The sequence below is a fragment of the Cyprinodon variegatus genome, unplaced genomic scaffold (genome assembly GCF_000732505.1).
Source record: "Cyprinodon variegatus isolate N-32 unplaced genomic scaffold, C_variegatus-1.0 Scaffold417, whole genome shotgun sequence".
Lineage (NCBI taxonomy): Eukaryota > Metazoa > Chordata > Actinopteri > Cyprinodontiformes > Cyprinodontidae > Cyprinodon > Cyprinodon variegatus.
This window is the reverse complement of record NW_015150870.1, coordinates 267,963-284,093: the sequence shown is the minus strand read 5'-3', so window position 1 is coordinate 284,093 and position 16,131 is coordinate 267,963. Positions and strand designations below refer to the sequence as shown.

The window sequence follows — 16,131 nt, the reverse complement described above, 5'->3', positions numbered from 1 at the left end:
GGGCCTAAAGCATGTATGTAAAGCTTTCCCACTGTGAGATGATGAGTCCCACTGGTTGCTATGCCAACCTTTAGGTTAACACGCGAGACACAGCTGAAAGAGAAAATCATTCTGCTTTAGATCAGCTTCTTAGGGCAGGATGAAAAACATGAACCCATCAGGCTGTAATTTAATATTTAACTTTTGTATACAGAATAAAACATTAAACCTGACCAACTTTTGCAAATCTTACTCCAATCTTATGAGATGGATTCTAGAATCTAGATCTACCCATGTGGCTTAAATCAAGATACCAGTAACAATGGATGACAAATGGAGAGAGAGTCACCATGCCCTTCACCTGATCTCAAAGCATTGCTGCTGATAAAGGAAAAATAACAAAAAAGAATACTAATATCGGCTCAAAACATCAGCTGGTCTACCTCTAACCTGGAAGCTGTCTGCTGTTTGAGGGGCAGCAGGAATCTGCAAACATCCACATGGTAGAAAGTGTATAAGGGGAGGTCAGAGGGCGCCTCACACTGCCCTCATTGTATGCAGTGGGCTGATGAACATCTGGACACCAAGCAAGAGCAAGGGTAGGAGCTTAGAAAGGACTTAGTGGGAAAGAAAAATCTTTTTTTCTTTTAAACAGGAACCAGGGAAAACCCTGAGATGTTTGTTTTTCTCAGCTGAACAGCCTAACAGGAGCTAACGATGCTAAAGTAAGGAGGAGGATCTGTGATGCTGTGGGGCCCTGGAAGCCTCGTTAGAGACTGGACTAATGAGCTCCTTCATCACTGGTGAACTTTAACCAGCGAGTTGAAATGGGTCTACTTCAGCAGGCTCACCATCTTGCCAAATCCATCTCTCCACAGATTACCAGCCTCTTAGAAAACAGGAGAAATAATCTAAGGGCATCAAAGCTCTTTCTGTTTGTAACAAGCTTTCCTTTTATTTAAAGAGAAACATTGCTGAAAAATTCAGCAGCTTCACCAGGTTGAAAAATAAAAAAACAACATCTTTCAACATATTGCAGGTATCAAGTACTACATTCATTTTAATAGAGCTTCACTCAAATAGAAGCAGAATATCCCCTTTAGAAAGCTACGGTTCCATAGAGAGAAACTGCAGCTAAATTTGGTTTGATCAAAAGAATCATTTTGAATCTTAAAGCTTAATAGAAAATATATATTTGAAACAAAAGATTTAAAACTAGAAAAGATGATTTGAAACTGAAAAGAAAGGATTTGAAATGGAAAAAATATATATATTTTCGTAACAGTCTTGAAACAAGATTAGAAAAACAGCCTTTCATTTTTTTTTTTTTTTTTTTTTACACATTCAGTGTCAAACTGCACCCCAGCATGGAGGCGGGGCTTCGATAGCATAGGGTGTTGGATGATGACTGACAGCTTAGGGGAGAAAATATTTTGTTGCATTCAGAACCCTGGGAACTAGAAATGTCTTTAAAGCATCCATGTTTGTATTGTGTTTTGTTTTTTGTTTTTTGGGTGTGTGAACAACCTTCAAATCTTTTATTTATTTTTTATAGTTAGTTTCCAAACATTTTTTTGTTTAAATAAAAAATATCGAACTAAATTCATGGCCCCATTTTCCATCATACACTTACATTTGCATCAACTGAACTGCAGCTGTGTTCGCACAAAGAATCGACTTGTTTTCTGTTTTTATAACCAAACACTTTACCCAGAGGGCCGTTAACTTATTCATGGGAAGATGTAATTACAACAAGTGCTGAAATAAAAGCCTTTTTTATACATTTCCCTTCAGACAGCTGGATCGAAAGGCGTGAAATCAGCTGTACTGAAGCGAGCCATGGCTGACGCGTTATTCACTACACAGCAAACAAAGCTACAAGGGAAGGCTGGATCAAACGGGGCATTTTATATCCCTGTATCTTATCAGGATATTAATACGTTGCTCCAGCAAGTGATCACACTCAGTAACTGGTGAGGAGGTGAGACTGGGTTGCCCCTGATGGACATGGATAATAAATCAGATCAGCTCATGGGTTAAGTGCCAGTCAAAGGCTGTCTAAACAACAGCACACACGCGCACGCACCGGCAGCCTTTACAACCAATTAGAGCGAGGGATTGACAGGAGGATGGCAGAGCGACGGCAGGCACCTGTAATAAGCTGATGCCTCTTTTCACAGAACAGATGATGCGAGGGAGGAGAGGAGAAAGACATGGGAAGGGGGGGAGAAAAAAAACCCAACTGCAGAATATCACAAAATAAAAACCATATTAGTTCATGCCAATTAGAAATGGACTCATCTAATTGATTTAGGGAGATGAGAGCAGAGCAGGTTTGGTTAAAGCGAGCATCGCAGCTTTTCTTGATGCCATTTCAGCTTGTGACGCTGCAGGAGGCGGCAGGGCACAGGTGGCTTAAATGCCACACACCAGCACACGCATTAGTTTTAAAAAAACACATTACTTCCCACATAACTCTTTAAAAAGACCCAACGGGCAGCTGAGAGAAACCTTACAGGAAGTGGATGGCTTTGAATCAGGCTATATGCAGCAGCTTCAGTGAGGAAAATCTGAGGATTTGCAGTGACTGACACCAAAGCAAAGGACTCCTGGACCAGTGGTTCTGTGGGGTTTTACTGAAGGTTCTCCTGTTATTTTCTGTTCTAAGGAGGTGGGGGTTGCTGTAGAGCCTCTGTGATTCAATGAGCAACACTGAGCCAAATGGAAGATTTGCAGTTAAATTTGACTGATTTGATTAAATCATTTTGCAAAGTGCAAACCAACCTGACCTTACCTTGGAAAGGAGCCGTTAAGCAACAACTTATTTCAAATTAAAGCTATATCAATATTATTATTGAACTGGGTTAGCTTTTTAGTAGATCTAAGGAAGGATGAAAACATGGGATACAGCACGTTTGGAAGTATTTGCAGTTTTAACGCTGATATTATAGACTGTAAGTCAAATATTCGTTTAGTAAAATATCAGGCGTGCATTTTAAAATTCATATTGTCGTTTTGAGTTAAATCATAATATTTACTAATATTGAATAATTGTCCACACCAAGAGACATCCCAGACTGTACTGATCAACATCTTTATGATAACTACAGCCCATTAAGACTGAACCAGTTTAAGCATATTGATCAGCTGCTGATTTTAATGGAGCATGTTTCCAGACAGAGCTGCTATTTTTGGCACAATTTGGCCAAATGCGTTTAGCTCATAAAAAATGAATCTGGTTAAAAAGAAATACATTTTTCTACCTTAGGAATCATGGATGCACAAAGCCTTTGATCATGACATTATGCTGTAAATCAACTGTGTTTGGGGGTTTAAGAGTCATCACTACTAAACGGGACAACTGATTAACGTTGGAAAGGTAGGACCCTCTAGTTTCCAGGGAAACCAGCCATGAGGGGCGGACCAACATATTTGTCCTGAAGCAATTTTTTCTAGAAGAGTCCACCATGTTGGATTGAGCCTAAAATCATATCTTCTGTCTGTATTAAGCTCATAAAAGTGCATCATTCTGATTTAACCAGTGTTCATGCTGAAATGTGCTGGACAGCGCCCTGAGGGAGGGAGCCTAGATGTCCATCAAAGGGCCGAGACGCTCTTAAAAAAAAAAAAAAAAGATTGTAGTTGGTGGAAAAAAATTGTAAACAACAGCTGCCGATTAAACTGGATGTTCATAGGGGATAAGAATTTTGCACAAGACCGGGAAAAACAACGTCTCAAAATCAGTCAATGCTTCACATACCTGGGACATCAGTCTGTTTAGCAACAGCTGCTGGTGCTGCTGGCAAGTTGCTAACTGATTAGCAAGATGCTTACAAGAAACCAGCCACAACCAGATGCTATGACCGAAAAAATTTGATTGAATGAATGATTTGGAATTTAAATATGATTTCCCTACGACTTTAAAGAAAACTCCATCAGACATTGGCACAAGGAATCCTTCCTGTACTCATTTTAATGTTGTGTTTTGAAACCGTTTTGAAAGCTAAATATTAAAAACTAATCAAATTAGTTCTTTACCTGAACAGCTGAATGTCTCAGATTGGTGGATGGATTTTCTGCAGCAGCTGATGAGGTTCTGCTCTGTTTAGCAAAGTGTTAACCCTGAAGTCAGTGTTAAACACAGAACTGACGGGAGCAGGGTTAAGCCGTAAATGAAAAATGTCTGAATGTGTTGAAGACACTAAATTGGAGATAACGTTCCCGATTCTTTTTAAATCTCTCTGGGTCAGGGAACAGATCTCTGCAACAGCTCCTGCATGTAAAACTAGAAAGCCTGAGAAGTGACATTTAGGAGGCAATAAAGCTGATTGTAATTATAAATATAGCTTAATGGAGAATTGCTGGTGTTTAGCACAGCTTTTTGAGCCTGTGAAGTAAAGGGAAACACAGAGCAGCTCGACTCTCTGGGTATTTTCAGAGCAAACAACCATCCAACAGCCATAAAACCGCCCAGCTGAGTGATAACAGGACCTGAACTCCTCGGCTGACGGGCCAGAGCTCACATTACTGGCTGTAACAGACAGATAGCGGGAGCATTTCAAAAGATGGAGCAGTCATACCTTAAAGGGAATTTTATATTATGTACCATTTCTATTAGAATAAAACTTTAGCACCTCCTGGCAAAGCAAAAGGGCTGCAGAAACTGCGAAGACATCTATCGTTTTTTTAGACACATTAAGAATCAAGACATGTTTATTCTATAACATAATTCAATGTAAGACAATTGAAAGTACTAAAAAAGGAAAAGTACATAAAAAAATTATTTGATAAAATAATCTAAGGGAAGCATTACTTTACAACAAGTTGAAGGAAAAAAACTAAATTCGAATCAGCTTGATTAAATTTCGGGCTCTTTCTAACTCCATGGTTTCACTTATTGAAAAATCAACTAATTCAGTAATCGATTAGTAGTTAACTGGAGTATAGAGATTTTTAAACACACATATAGCTGAAAGGGAAACCCACTTAGAGCAGTAATTATACCATATTTGGAAAAAATAAACGATTTAACATTTTCATTAAAGATGAAACACATTCTTGTCAGTTATTAAGCTCTATCAGGAAGTCCTAAAGTGTCTCAGTTTTAGCTTCACCTTTGCTCTTTAAAGATTAACTAAAAAAGATAAGAGATTAAGCAAATAGCAAAGCAATATTTATTTAATCACTATTTATTTACTGTTATGGTTGTTTGGAAAAGTGCTCACTTCTTCACTGTAAAGAAATGATTGAAAATAACGACATTTCTTATAAGAGGAAATAACAATTGTCTTTAATTTCAGTAGGTATTTCAGATCAATATGTCAATACAATTAGTATTTTTGCCCTAAAACTATTTGACATTAGGCACTTGGAATAAGATAACAGAAATAATAGAAACATAAATCATAAGGTTTGATTAGGAAATCGACCAAGTTACTAACTCAAAGGAAGTTAACATAGACTTAGTAAAAAGAAATTGACTAACTGACTAATATTTCAATTTCCTCATGCATGGATTAGAGCACAATGCGACAAACTCACTTTAAGCATATTATGGCCACCTAAAGGGCTGGAGGGAGAAAGCAGGTTTTGTAGCTACTGTAATGCAACTATTGCAGTTTAAAAATTCTGATTAAGTAGTAGAACCAGTTAATCGCCCAGCCCTACTAGATTCTGCAAAAAGGTTTTTAACGATCGAATGAAGTGGTTTGGAGTCCTCCATGAAACCCAAATGAGCTCAAGAGGAGTTCCAAAAAAGTTAAACAATCCACTGGACTTCCAAGTTTGAAGATGTTTCGCTTTCCATCCAGGAGGCTTTTTCAATTCAAAATGTCAGGAATAGAGTTGAGTTCGAGGCCTTATAGAGTGGACCAAAAACAACGCCTTGTTTTGGCTTAGAAACACGCAAACTGAATCAGACGAACGGGTCCGTCCCTTAGAAATGGGGGTCATTTGGGTTTTTTGTTAGCCTGCAATTCCCGATACTAGTCTATGTCTCTGAAAGTGGGGTCGTTAGAGGGAATTGTTTGCCTGGCCTAAACAGCTGAGGTGGTGTAAGGTGGTGCAGGATGCGATAAAGAGGAGATAAAAAGAGATCTTTGGACTAAGTTCTGCCAGTGAACATTAAAGTCACATGACTGGCCATTCATTTCTGCCGCTGGCGTCCTGAGAGCTAACATTAGAATAATGTCTTAGGGTGGCTGGTAGCATTGCTTATACTGGCTGACATGATAAAGTTGGTACAGCTGACCTGATTATAGCCCATTCATTAAAACCTTGCTCCATTACTGACTCTACTGTTTACTACAGCCAACCATAACAACGTATGACAACCTATGCTTTGCAAGGCCTGGATAATTCACCCCAATGGATGGAAACGCATCCAATTAGCATTTTCTTTTTCTCACATCTTAAAATTAAAAAAGATTTCCAACTAAATGGACCTTGACAACACTGACCTTTAACCTTTGCTCACATCAATCTTTCAAACCCGCCCTCTGCTCTCTGTAATCACATCATCCAATTTTATTCCTAGTGCAATATTGTTTCTGTTTTCTTACTTCTTGCTTGTTGTGAAAAGGTCTATTAAATGTACTTGTTTCATCATCTGTCCCTTTGGATGACTGGGAGAGTTTTTCAGAACCAGTGACCCATGTCCAAATAAAAGACCAACGGAGCTGAAACAAAAGCTTGCAGAGACATTGCAGGATGAAAACAGATCTCTATCAACAGATCTGTCTACACCTCAGCTCACCTGGAGCTGTTATAAATTACAACTAAGGCAGCCTAATGAAACAAAGAATTAAATACTTCATTATAAAGTTTTGTTGTTCATATTTAAACAGTGAGAGGATGTGAACCTTTCTCAATTACGTGCAAAAATAAATGGCAGAGTATAGGCAGAGTCAGATTCCAAAAAGGAAATGGATTCTAAAAACAAATAATATATAAAACAAGATAGACAAGATGTTTAGTTTAAATTTATCTAGAGTTAATTTCAACGCCACAGAGAATAAAAACAATGAGGTCTCTGTGTTGTTGTCATTTGACCTGTGCAGCTTCTGTTGTACTAAAAGGAAACAGCAGCTGGACAAAGGAGGTTTTCTAATCTTTGCTCCACTAACAGAATTAGAGCTGCAGTGTTTGCTCATGGTTCCATTTGTGGTTTACGGTTTGCACCACAGATCGACTGATACGGGTTTTGGTTTATTTTATAACCAATCTAACTAAGCCCTGATATTTGCTGCCCATTTTCTAGGCTATTGTTGTTCATTTCTTTCTACATTTATGTAAGAATGACACGGTGATTAAAAGGTTACAAAAGTCATGATTTAAACTGAATGATTAACTAATCAGACAACAGATGACCAAATAGATGGCAAATTGACGCAGCAATGAGAGCTTCATGTCACCTCAGAGTGCACTAATGACACCCTTATATCAGCCCAAAACATCAGCCTGCTGATAAATCAGTCCACCTCTAATTTTCACCAATGAATTTAAAACATGACGTCTACCTGTTCGTCTGCAGGTTAGGGTAAAAATGTTCCGACGTAGCCAACAGATACAGCTGGCAGCACCAATGGAAAGTTTATCCAGCTGGCAGTCACTTTTCAAAGAAAGTTTGATCATTAAAGGCTGTAAAAACCCCTGGATATCTGTGAGCCGTAATGATGCAGTTTACCCCTAAATGGTTTCAAATGGCTAACCAGTGAATTACTACGACTTAAATCGGCAGGGGATCCTCGTTCTCAAGCTTATGGGACAACAGTTGGTATCAGCAAGAGGAAGATGAATAAATTAACCAGAATTTTCCACCCGCTAAAGAATCCAGCCTGAGAGGAAAAAAAAAAAAAAAAGTCTTTCTTAGCTCGTCTGAAGTGGAACAGACACTCCAGAACCAGCGGAGGAGAAAAGTGCCCCATCACTTAGAGAAATGGATCCTCTACAGTAAGTGAAGTGGAAAGCCCCTCTGATTGGACCGAGGACTTTAACAACCAAGGCACATCTAAAAATATAAAGGCTTCTCGGGGAGAAAAGAGTTTTAGACGGGCTGAGAATACTGAATGGATTCATGGTGCTAAAAGCTAAGGTGTGTTTCTCCTGAGAGGAATAACAATAGAACTGATGGAACGGCAGCAAGATGTTCACCAGAGGACAGAAAAATCTCCACAAAGTCATCCCATCTCTAAAATATCTCTCATTTTATAAATAACTTAAAATTAACCCAAAAACTTACGAGTCTCTGGTCATCTTGGCGTGGGTATCAGGTGAATCCGGCACCTCCGCCTCAAAATATTAAATCAGAGTTGGTGTATTCACACTATAGAAACGTCTGCTTCATCGATACACTGACTGACTGAACAACTGCCGGTCTCACTGCCTCCTGGATGGAAATCTAAACCAACTTTTGGACAGACGGTGACAGTAGACCAACCACAAGGCTTCATGCCCGCCCCCCCTCCGGAGACTGAGCTAAAACGAGAGCAGCTGAGTGGGCTCATGTAGGGTTGCAATGCTTCTGTTCAAGAATCCATCTACCAGCCTTCCTGAAATAGATACCATGACCTAAACACGTCATCATGCTGAATTACATGGAGGGGGGAGCGTTAGCACAGCAACAAAGCTACGCTAACTCATTAGAAAGCAGAACTTTCCTTTAATGGTCCAACTTGAACATTAGGACAAGCAGGTGAAGCATTTTGAAATGGTGAATCTGATCAAAGCCAAAGTTTTGATAAGGAGTTAATAAATCAATGTTAGACCCTTTATAGAAGACAAAAGAAAATCAAAGAAGTTCTTTCTAGTCAGTACAAATTATAACTTTACACTTTCCTTTGGTGTTTGGTGCCAACAGCTCATTTATTCGAGGTTCTGTTCAGCAACAGGAGGAGAAAACTGTGGGACAAACCCTGCACTCAAACGAGCCTCCGCACACGAGCCTTTTTGTCATGAATTTAAGTTCTTTCCCACATAAAGATGAATCCCAGGGAACCTGTGTTCCTTCTGTTTCTGCTGTTCTGAAAGGTGGACAAACTTTGGAAATCAGTCTAATGACAAATGGGGAGTTTTGAAGATAAGAGCACTACACCTTCCTTCCACCAGGTGGTGGTAATAAAAGCGCCATAAAAACTGAAAAGCTCCTGTTTTCTTCTCTGGAGAAAGCTAAATAAATTAATACCGTATGTTATTTTATTTTATTTTTTTACCAGTGTATAGAATTTTAAATGCAAGACAATAAACATTAATAAATTGAAGATCTGTATTTGCTCTTTGTTCACTAATCATACTTTTTTTTTCAACCATTTTTATTGTCTTTACACTGTCACAGTACAGAGCAATGCAATAAACTCTTTGCATTTTAACCCATCCCCTTGGGGAGCAGGGGGCTGCCATTGTGCGGCGGCCAGGGAGTAGTGTGGGGTTAATGGTCTTGCTCAGAGGCCCAGAGTGTCAGGCTGTGGGAATGGTGCTTGAACTCAGAACCTCTAGATTCCAAGTACAATGCCCTAACCACTTTTTGAGGAGACCGGTGTGTCATCTGTGAGAAGAACAGTTAAGATGTTCTATGTTACAACTTTGCTAAATTATATCCAAATCACAGCTTAACAATAATGGATCTACAACCCCCGATGAACCCATTTAACTCCTCATCAGTTGCTTCATCAGTGGTCGTAGATTGTATTTGCGCATTTATCATTAATACTTATGCATGTGTGATTTGTAAATATTTAACTCATTCATTTGTACTCAGAAGATTTTTATTTGCAAACCTCTGATTTGTACTCGCAAATTTCTAATTTATAAATGCAAATTTCAAATTCCTGCTCGCAAATTTCTAATTTGAACAACCTAACTTTGTACCTTTGCAACGTCTAAACTTTTTTTCATCAGAGATTAAACATCGGATGTCAGATGTAGGTACAAGCTTGAAAGATTTACAAAGTTTTAGATGATTAATATTATTTGACAAACATTTACAAATTCAGTTCCTGCATTTATTGAACGTAATATCCCTCTATGGAATACGGTAATAATACGGTAGATGGTGATGGGGTCGTCTCAGCGGTAAGAGGGTGCTCTGATTAGGAGAGCATCAAACCAGGCAGCAGTTTTCTAAAGGCAGATTAAAATCTGATAACGGCTCCATTAATCAGTGTAGGTGGGTCAAGAGTGAAAGATTTGAGCCTCTTTCCCACTAAAATTGGCGGGTTAACCTGGGTTTTTCAAATACTTGTCGACCCGCTATCAATCAGCATTTGGCTCCCTTCCCACTGGAAAATAAAGGTGGGTCTAACCCCTCGCTGGCAAGGTGTATGGCCCCTGTACCCCTGCAGCTGCACGTCCGCTGACACCATAACGCTTAGGGGCAAATTAAGGGGGAATGTGACCAATAAACAGTCAATGAGACTGATTTCAGTTTGAAGCTCTCAAAACACTTTTAGGTGAACAGGTAACCTAGCCTCAAGAGCAGCTTTGATGCTCCTGCAGCGCGTCCAGTAAAGTGTGTCCAGATGCTTCTGCTGCTCCTGTGTTCAATGGCAGAGAGCAGATTTGCTATATTTGCTGTGATCAGTGATTAAAAAGTAGTTTTAATGTTTTTAAGTGAGAAAGTCCAACAGAAAACGTAATCTGTGCAGTCAGTTCATCCAGATTACCATCCTGCCTTCAAATATTATTTCTGTTGAAGTCGCTCAGACCCCTGTACACCGGCGGTACGCTGTCATTGGAAATCCTATTCAACAGCAGCCTCTGGTCCGGTCGCCCCTTCATGGTTTTCCACTACTTTTAATGGCGGCTGGACGGCGGTTTTCATGTAGGTAATCTAAACTGCAGGCACCAGAATAATAAAATCCAACATATTTTGCTAACAGGTTTCCATATTTTAAGTTCATTTAGGCGTTAATAAACTCAGAAGAGTGATCATAGCGCTCTGCATCAGCAGTGCTGTGTTTGTCTCCCTTCCAGCTCCCAGATCAGCTTCTCTGATTGGTTGATGTGGCGCGTTCAGAAGCAAAAGTTCACTTTTTCCAATTCCAGCAGCTGCTGCTTCTAAAGTGCGTCCCGTGCGTCAGATGCTCAGAAATTCATGAGGCTGCTCAAAACGCTCCGCAGGACCTTTTATTGCGCCTTGATGCGCATCAACCATTGACTTTCTATGTAAACCAGCTGCTTCTGCTGCCTTTTGTGCATGCGGTGTGAACGTACAATTGCTGATGGGACCCATAGCTACATTTACAGTAGCTAGCTTTCTGCAAGCACACAGACAGAGGTTACACACAGAGGCTAATATTATACAATGTCAGTGCAAAGGCTTAAAACAAACACTGATCATTAACGTTATAGCACTTAATGATCTTTATTGGGATTCAGGGAGTTAAGACAAGGATAAAACACCTGGTAAACCGATTGGTAGATTTTAGGCACCCTGTTAAACAGGGTTAATTAGACAGGTCGTCTGCTGACATGCAGATTTCAGCCAGATGCATAGCAGATATGATGCTCACTGCTTTCAAAATCAACTTTTCCTAAAAAAAAAAAAAAAGGACGTTTTGTGCTTTCATAGTTTCCTCTGTACAACTGTACTATTTTTTTGTTTTTCCATCAGGAAATATTTTCAAAATTAATCTTTTTTGTAGGTGGCTTAAACAAAAGGTTTGCAGCAACAAGAGGGGGAGGGTTTATTTCCAGGCATAGAGGTTTTCTCTCTGTAATCAAATCAGCGTGTTGGGGTGGGTATCATGGAAAACTTGAGCAGTTTTAAAACAGGAACTTTTTCAAATTGTGGCATGACTTGGTACTAAAACTGGGCCTGGCACAGAAAGAAATGCAAAAAGACACAAAAACGTTTTCAATCAGGACGCTGAGTACGAGTATGAGGCGACTGAAGATTCCCCAGGCTGTCCTGGGTTAAGGATTGTTGATCACCTAGCAAAGCAGGAAGGAAGAGGAAACCTCCTCCTGACCAAAGGGACAGAGTGAATGTTTCCCACTCCCCCTCCCTCCTCTTGTCCACTCTTTCATTCATTCCTTTGGCTCACACTTTTGCACCAATCCAGTCTCTGTATCTTCTCTTCTCCCACTCTGTTCATCCAAACCCCTCTTTAGTCTCCCTCCAATCCCCCCCCACCGCCGTTTCTTTTGTTCTCCGTCTCTCGACTCGTCTCCTCACCTCACCTCTCATGCTAATGGGCCATTGATGTAGTCTCTATGGTGATGTACTTTTCATTCCACTGGAGACCAACGGGCCAGTGGTCTGAGAGGATTAGAGCAGGAGAGCAACCTGTGAATGTTTGCACTGTGGCAGATACACCGTACACAATTAGACAGAGTTAACTATGCATGAGGGTGAGTGTGTGTACATAGAAAACAAAAAAACAAACAAAAGACACACAGATGGGGCAGCATCGCTGCTGATTTGACTGTTTGCAGAGTAGCGAACATGAGCTCTGTGGGTTAGCTGTTACCATAATAAGCACCAAGGGCCCCATCTATTAAAGTACAGCGTGGCTCCATGTGGACACAGGAATACGAGTGGGTGAGAGATTAGGAGGCAGAGTTTTAATATCATAAAAACCATTTCCTGTCCACAATATGAGCAATAATCAATTTTTCCACAGTGAGAAAGCAAAGGGGGTTTACATTTTGGAAGCTAACAATAAAGAAGAGGCCAAATCGTTTCAGTAAGGGGTTTTGGCACCGATTCTGCCAACTAAACAGTTCAGCCTGTGAACAGATCCACAGAGAGCTCTGCGGGGGGCAGAGGCTGGCCCAGCCTGGTAAATGACTGGACAGACAGAACAGCCAGTTATCAGCAGTGGAAGCTGGAGAGTCAGGACTAAAGTAACTAAAGTTAGCATTAGATCATCTACGTTGTTGAACTGAAGCTCTAAATGATTTTTGCTTAGGATATTAGGTCAATGAAGAACATACTTTCTTCATTTTAAGTCAAAATCTGAAAAATGTGGAGCACATTTGTATTCAGAAGACATAAGTAGATAACGCAGCAGTTCTACTTTTTCATACCTTCATGTCATGTTTCAAAGAGTTTTTCCACAGTCAGTTGATCATGGTGATATTTTTCTGATTCTAGAGGTTTATCTTTGCAGAACCCTGCCAGAGGGAGCTGCTGTTCTTCTACCATGTTGTTCCATGCAGAAAAATCAAAGTAATCTCGCCAAACTAAAAACTACTGCGTGCGACCAAAACCAACTGCTTTACTGCAACAACTGATGTTACAGGAAGCTACAAATCATCTGACAGGAAGGGAACCAAGAATAACTGAGATAAAGCAGGTAAACTAAAATAAAAAATTAAAAATAATAACTAAAGAGCTACATGTGGTAGCACATGTTTGCCATCAGAGGGCGCTAGCATCCTGTCAGTCCTATCGCCAGTCTATCCCACTGATCTCTATTCACTGGATTGCTGATTGCTCGTTGGTAGTACGGGGTTGAAGTGAAGCCACCATATTGGTACTTTCTTGTTAGATCGGTCACAAAGTAAACAATATGTGTGCTACAGCATCGAACATCGATGATGTTCTCATTTTCAGGGGGTCTTAAGACTTTTAAAATAAGATAAATTCATCATTTTGACACAAACAGGCCGTTTCATAGCATCAGTAGATCACTTTAACTTATAATAAATAAAATAGGCACAACACATCGCATAGTTATAAGGTCAATGAGGTCTCTAAAACATGTAATATAACACATTATACAAATTCATCACAATAGAATTAATTTGTTAATGGAGCAGAAAAATAAAGATGTGCCAAAAATGCTAAATTGATGATGTACATTAAATAGACATGTATTGATTACATTGTTATGGTAATTACATATAATTTTAAGATTTTACATAAAGACTGAATTACAAGTACATGTCTGTTAATGCTACAGTATTTTATCATTTGCAAATTGTGCATGCATGATGCCATATACTTTTATGCTGTTTTATGTTAAATTAATGAAACAACTTAATAACTCCACAGACCTTCAGTTTCTTCACTAGCAAAATCACATACATTGGTAAAATAACAGGCAACATCAAGTTCATATTTTGCTTTTTGCTCTTAGTTACAACAAGAATCTGATCATTTGAAAAAAATAATACATACAAAAATGTATTAGGGATGGAACGGTTTATAAAAACCGTCCGAACCATTCGGTTCGACTGTCTCGGTTCGATTCGCGTGTGTTGCTTTCGGTTCATGCGCTGCTCCTTTTTCTCATAGGCAAAGCGTATACACTCCAGAGCAGAAGGTGGCGGTACTGCGACCAAAGCCAACCACCAGTAGTAAACAAGAAGAAGAAGCGAAGCAGCGTAGCAGAAAAGAAAAAAAAGTTGTTGTGGAGAAATATGTGGGTATGGTGAGTGGGAAAGAACAGGAGTTGGAAGACGCGCCAGCAGCCCTTTATAGGTCTGCTGTATGGGACCACTTTGCATTTAGAGTGACCTACGATGACGACGGAAAGAAAGTTGTGGATAAAAACAGTGTGCAAGCATTGTGCAACACGTTTTGTTTATGCTAACAGCAACACGACCAACATGTCAGGCTAAAAATCAACACATACCGAACCAAAAACCGTGACCACAAACCCGTGAACCGAACCGAAGATTTTGTGAACCGTTCCACCCCTAGAACGTATGCACACAATGACAGTGAAATTACCTGTGGAACGTCTTCCACAGCCAGCAAACTGCTTGTTTTTGCAACCAAATGCTTCACATGTACGCATTTTTACTGCATATCTCCGTGGGAGTGGGGCGCACCAGCATGGTGGATGGTGGCTACCCTTTTTTTTGGGTAATCAGCAATCCAGTGAATAAATAGAGATCAGTGGTCTATCCAGGTTCCTCCCATCTATACTTTATACCAAAACACTGCATAATTGCACCATATATATATTTAATGCTCTGAACTTCTATATCAATGCGTTTTTTTGCACCATGTTTTTTCCCGCACACTGTTTACATTTGAACTCTGCTGTACTTTAAGCAATGGAAATGTCATGAAAGCTGTACAAAACGAAATTTCATTTTGTATACACTCTTTGTATAAGTTTAAACGCTCTGCCTTCTCTTTGGATGCTTGACCCCAACCACTTGAGTGTTTCAGGATCTACCAACCTTCTTGCTTCGAATGTTCATATAAGCTCTTCCTAGTAGATGTTTATAATTGGTTTATATAAATATATAAAATCCAAGGAATATCCCCCCATAAACCATATATCAGTTGAGGTGTGTCTGCCTGATAGATTTTCAAGTATTTGGTATTAGTTCAATAAAATAACTTGTGTGTTTTCTGTTGACAAACAGCATGCCCAAGGCTTGCTCTGCATGAATTGAAACTTTATATGATAATAACCTTGCTAAATATCAGGGTGTCTGCTATCTGCTGCTGGGAAATGCTGATATGCTTTTTGCATGCGAGGGTGATTTCAATGACATGCTGTGAGAATGTGAAGCTGCAGGCAATAAGCAGTTATCTTGAGCTCGCCTGGTGATAAAGCTGACAGGTTATCAGTGCAACTGAGGACTGATGCTGATTTCTGCCTTTTGCATGCAGGAATGTCCTTTTTTTCCCCTTTCCATCTCCAAACCAGCATCAGACAGCTAGAGAAAAACAATAGTGCGCTCCTGACACGTTGCTCTGTGTTTGGGCTCACCATCGGGGGACAGGCTGGTGTTCTAGTCACGTGTCCCGTTAGTTGCTGACTTGCTTCATGTCTGTTCCTACTCCTCTGCATCTACTTGTGCACATTCAAAGGAATTTCACTAACACATGGGTTGAGTTCAGAGACTTTTAGTTTGTCTGTCCTATTTGGGACTCACACATAGTGACTGTCACATTTAACAAACATGCAGAAAGAGTCAAAGTGTTCAAACATTTTGGACTTTTTTCTACATTTACCTTTTAAAGCTTTATTATGAAAAAACAACAAAAAATACAGCTATGATGTGAAGGAGTCCTTTAAAAAGTTTTTGTCTGTACAAAGAAAAAAAAGAAAAAGAAAAAAAGAGAAAGGTCCAGCCAACACAGCCACCATCCAGTTTAGACCCAGCCAACATCTGATCTGAGCAAGCCAGCACCCACTCTACCCCCAGCCAGCACCCACTCTACCCCCAGCCAGCACCCACTCTACC

General features: G+C 39.8%; 1 protein-coding gene across 2 annotated transcripts in view; it reads right to left on the bottom strand.

The window, feature by feature from the left end:
- The window catches only part of enah (enabled homolog (Drosophila)), a 136,888-nt gene that overhangs the window by 83,078 nt on the left and 37,679 nt on the right, over window positions 1–16,131 (bottom strand). Inside the window, exon 1 of one of the 2 annotated variants that reach the window (XM_015388244.1) lies at window positions 8,219–8,353. The exons of the other annotated variant lie outside the window; for it this stretch is intronic. Coding sequence (XP_015243730.1) covers window positions 8,219–8,232 — 14 coding nt within the window. The 5' untranslated portion in view covers window positions 8,233–8,353. Of the gene's footprint in view, window positions 1–8,218; window positions 8,354–16,131 lie in introns of those variants that run through there. 2 annotated transcript variants of the gene reach the window in all.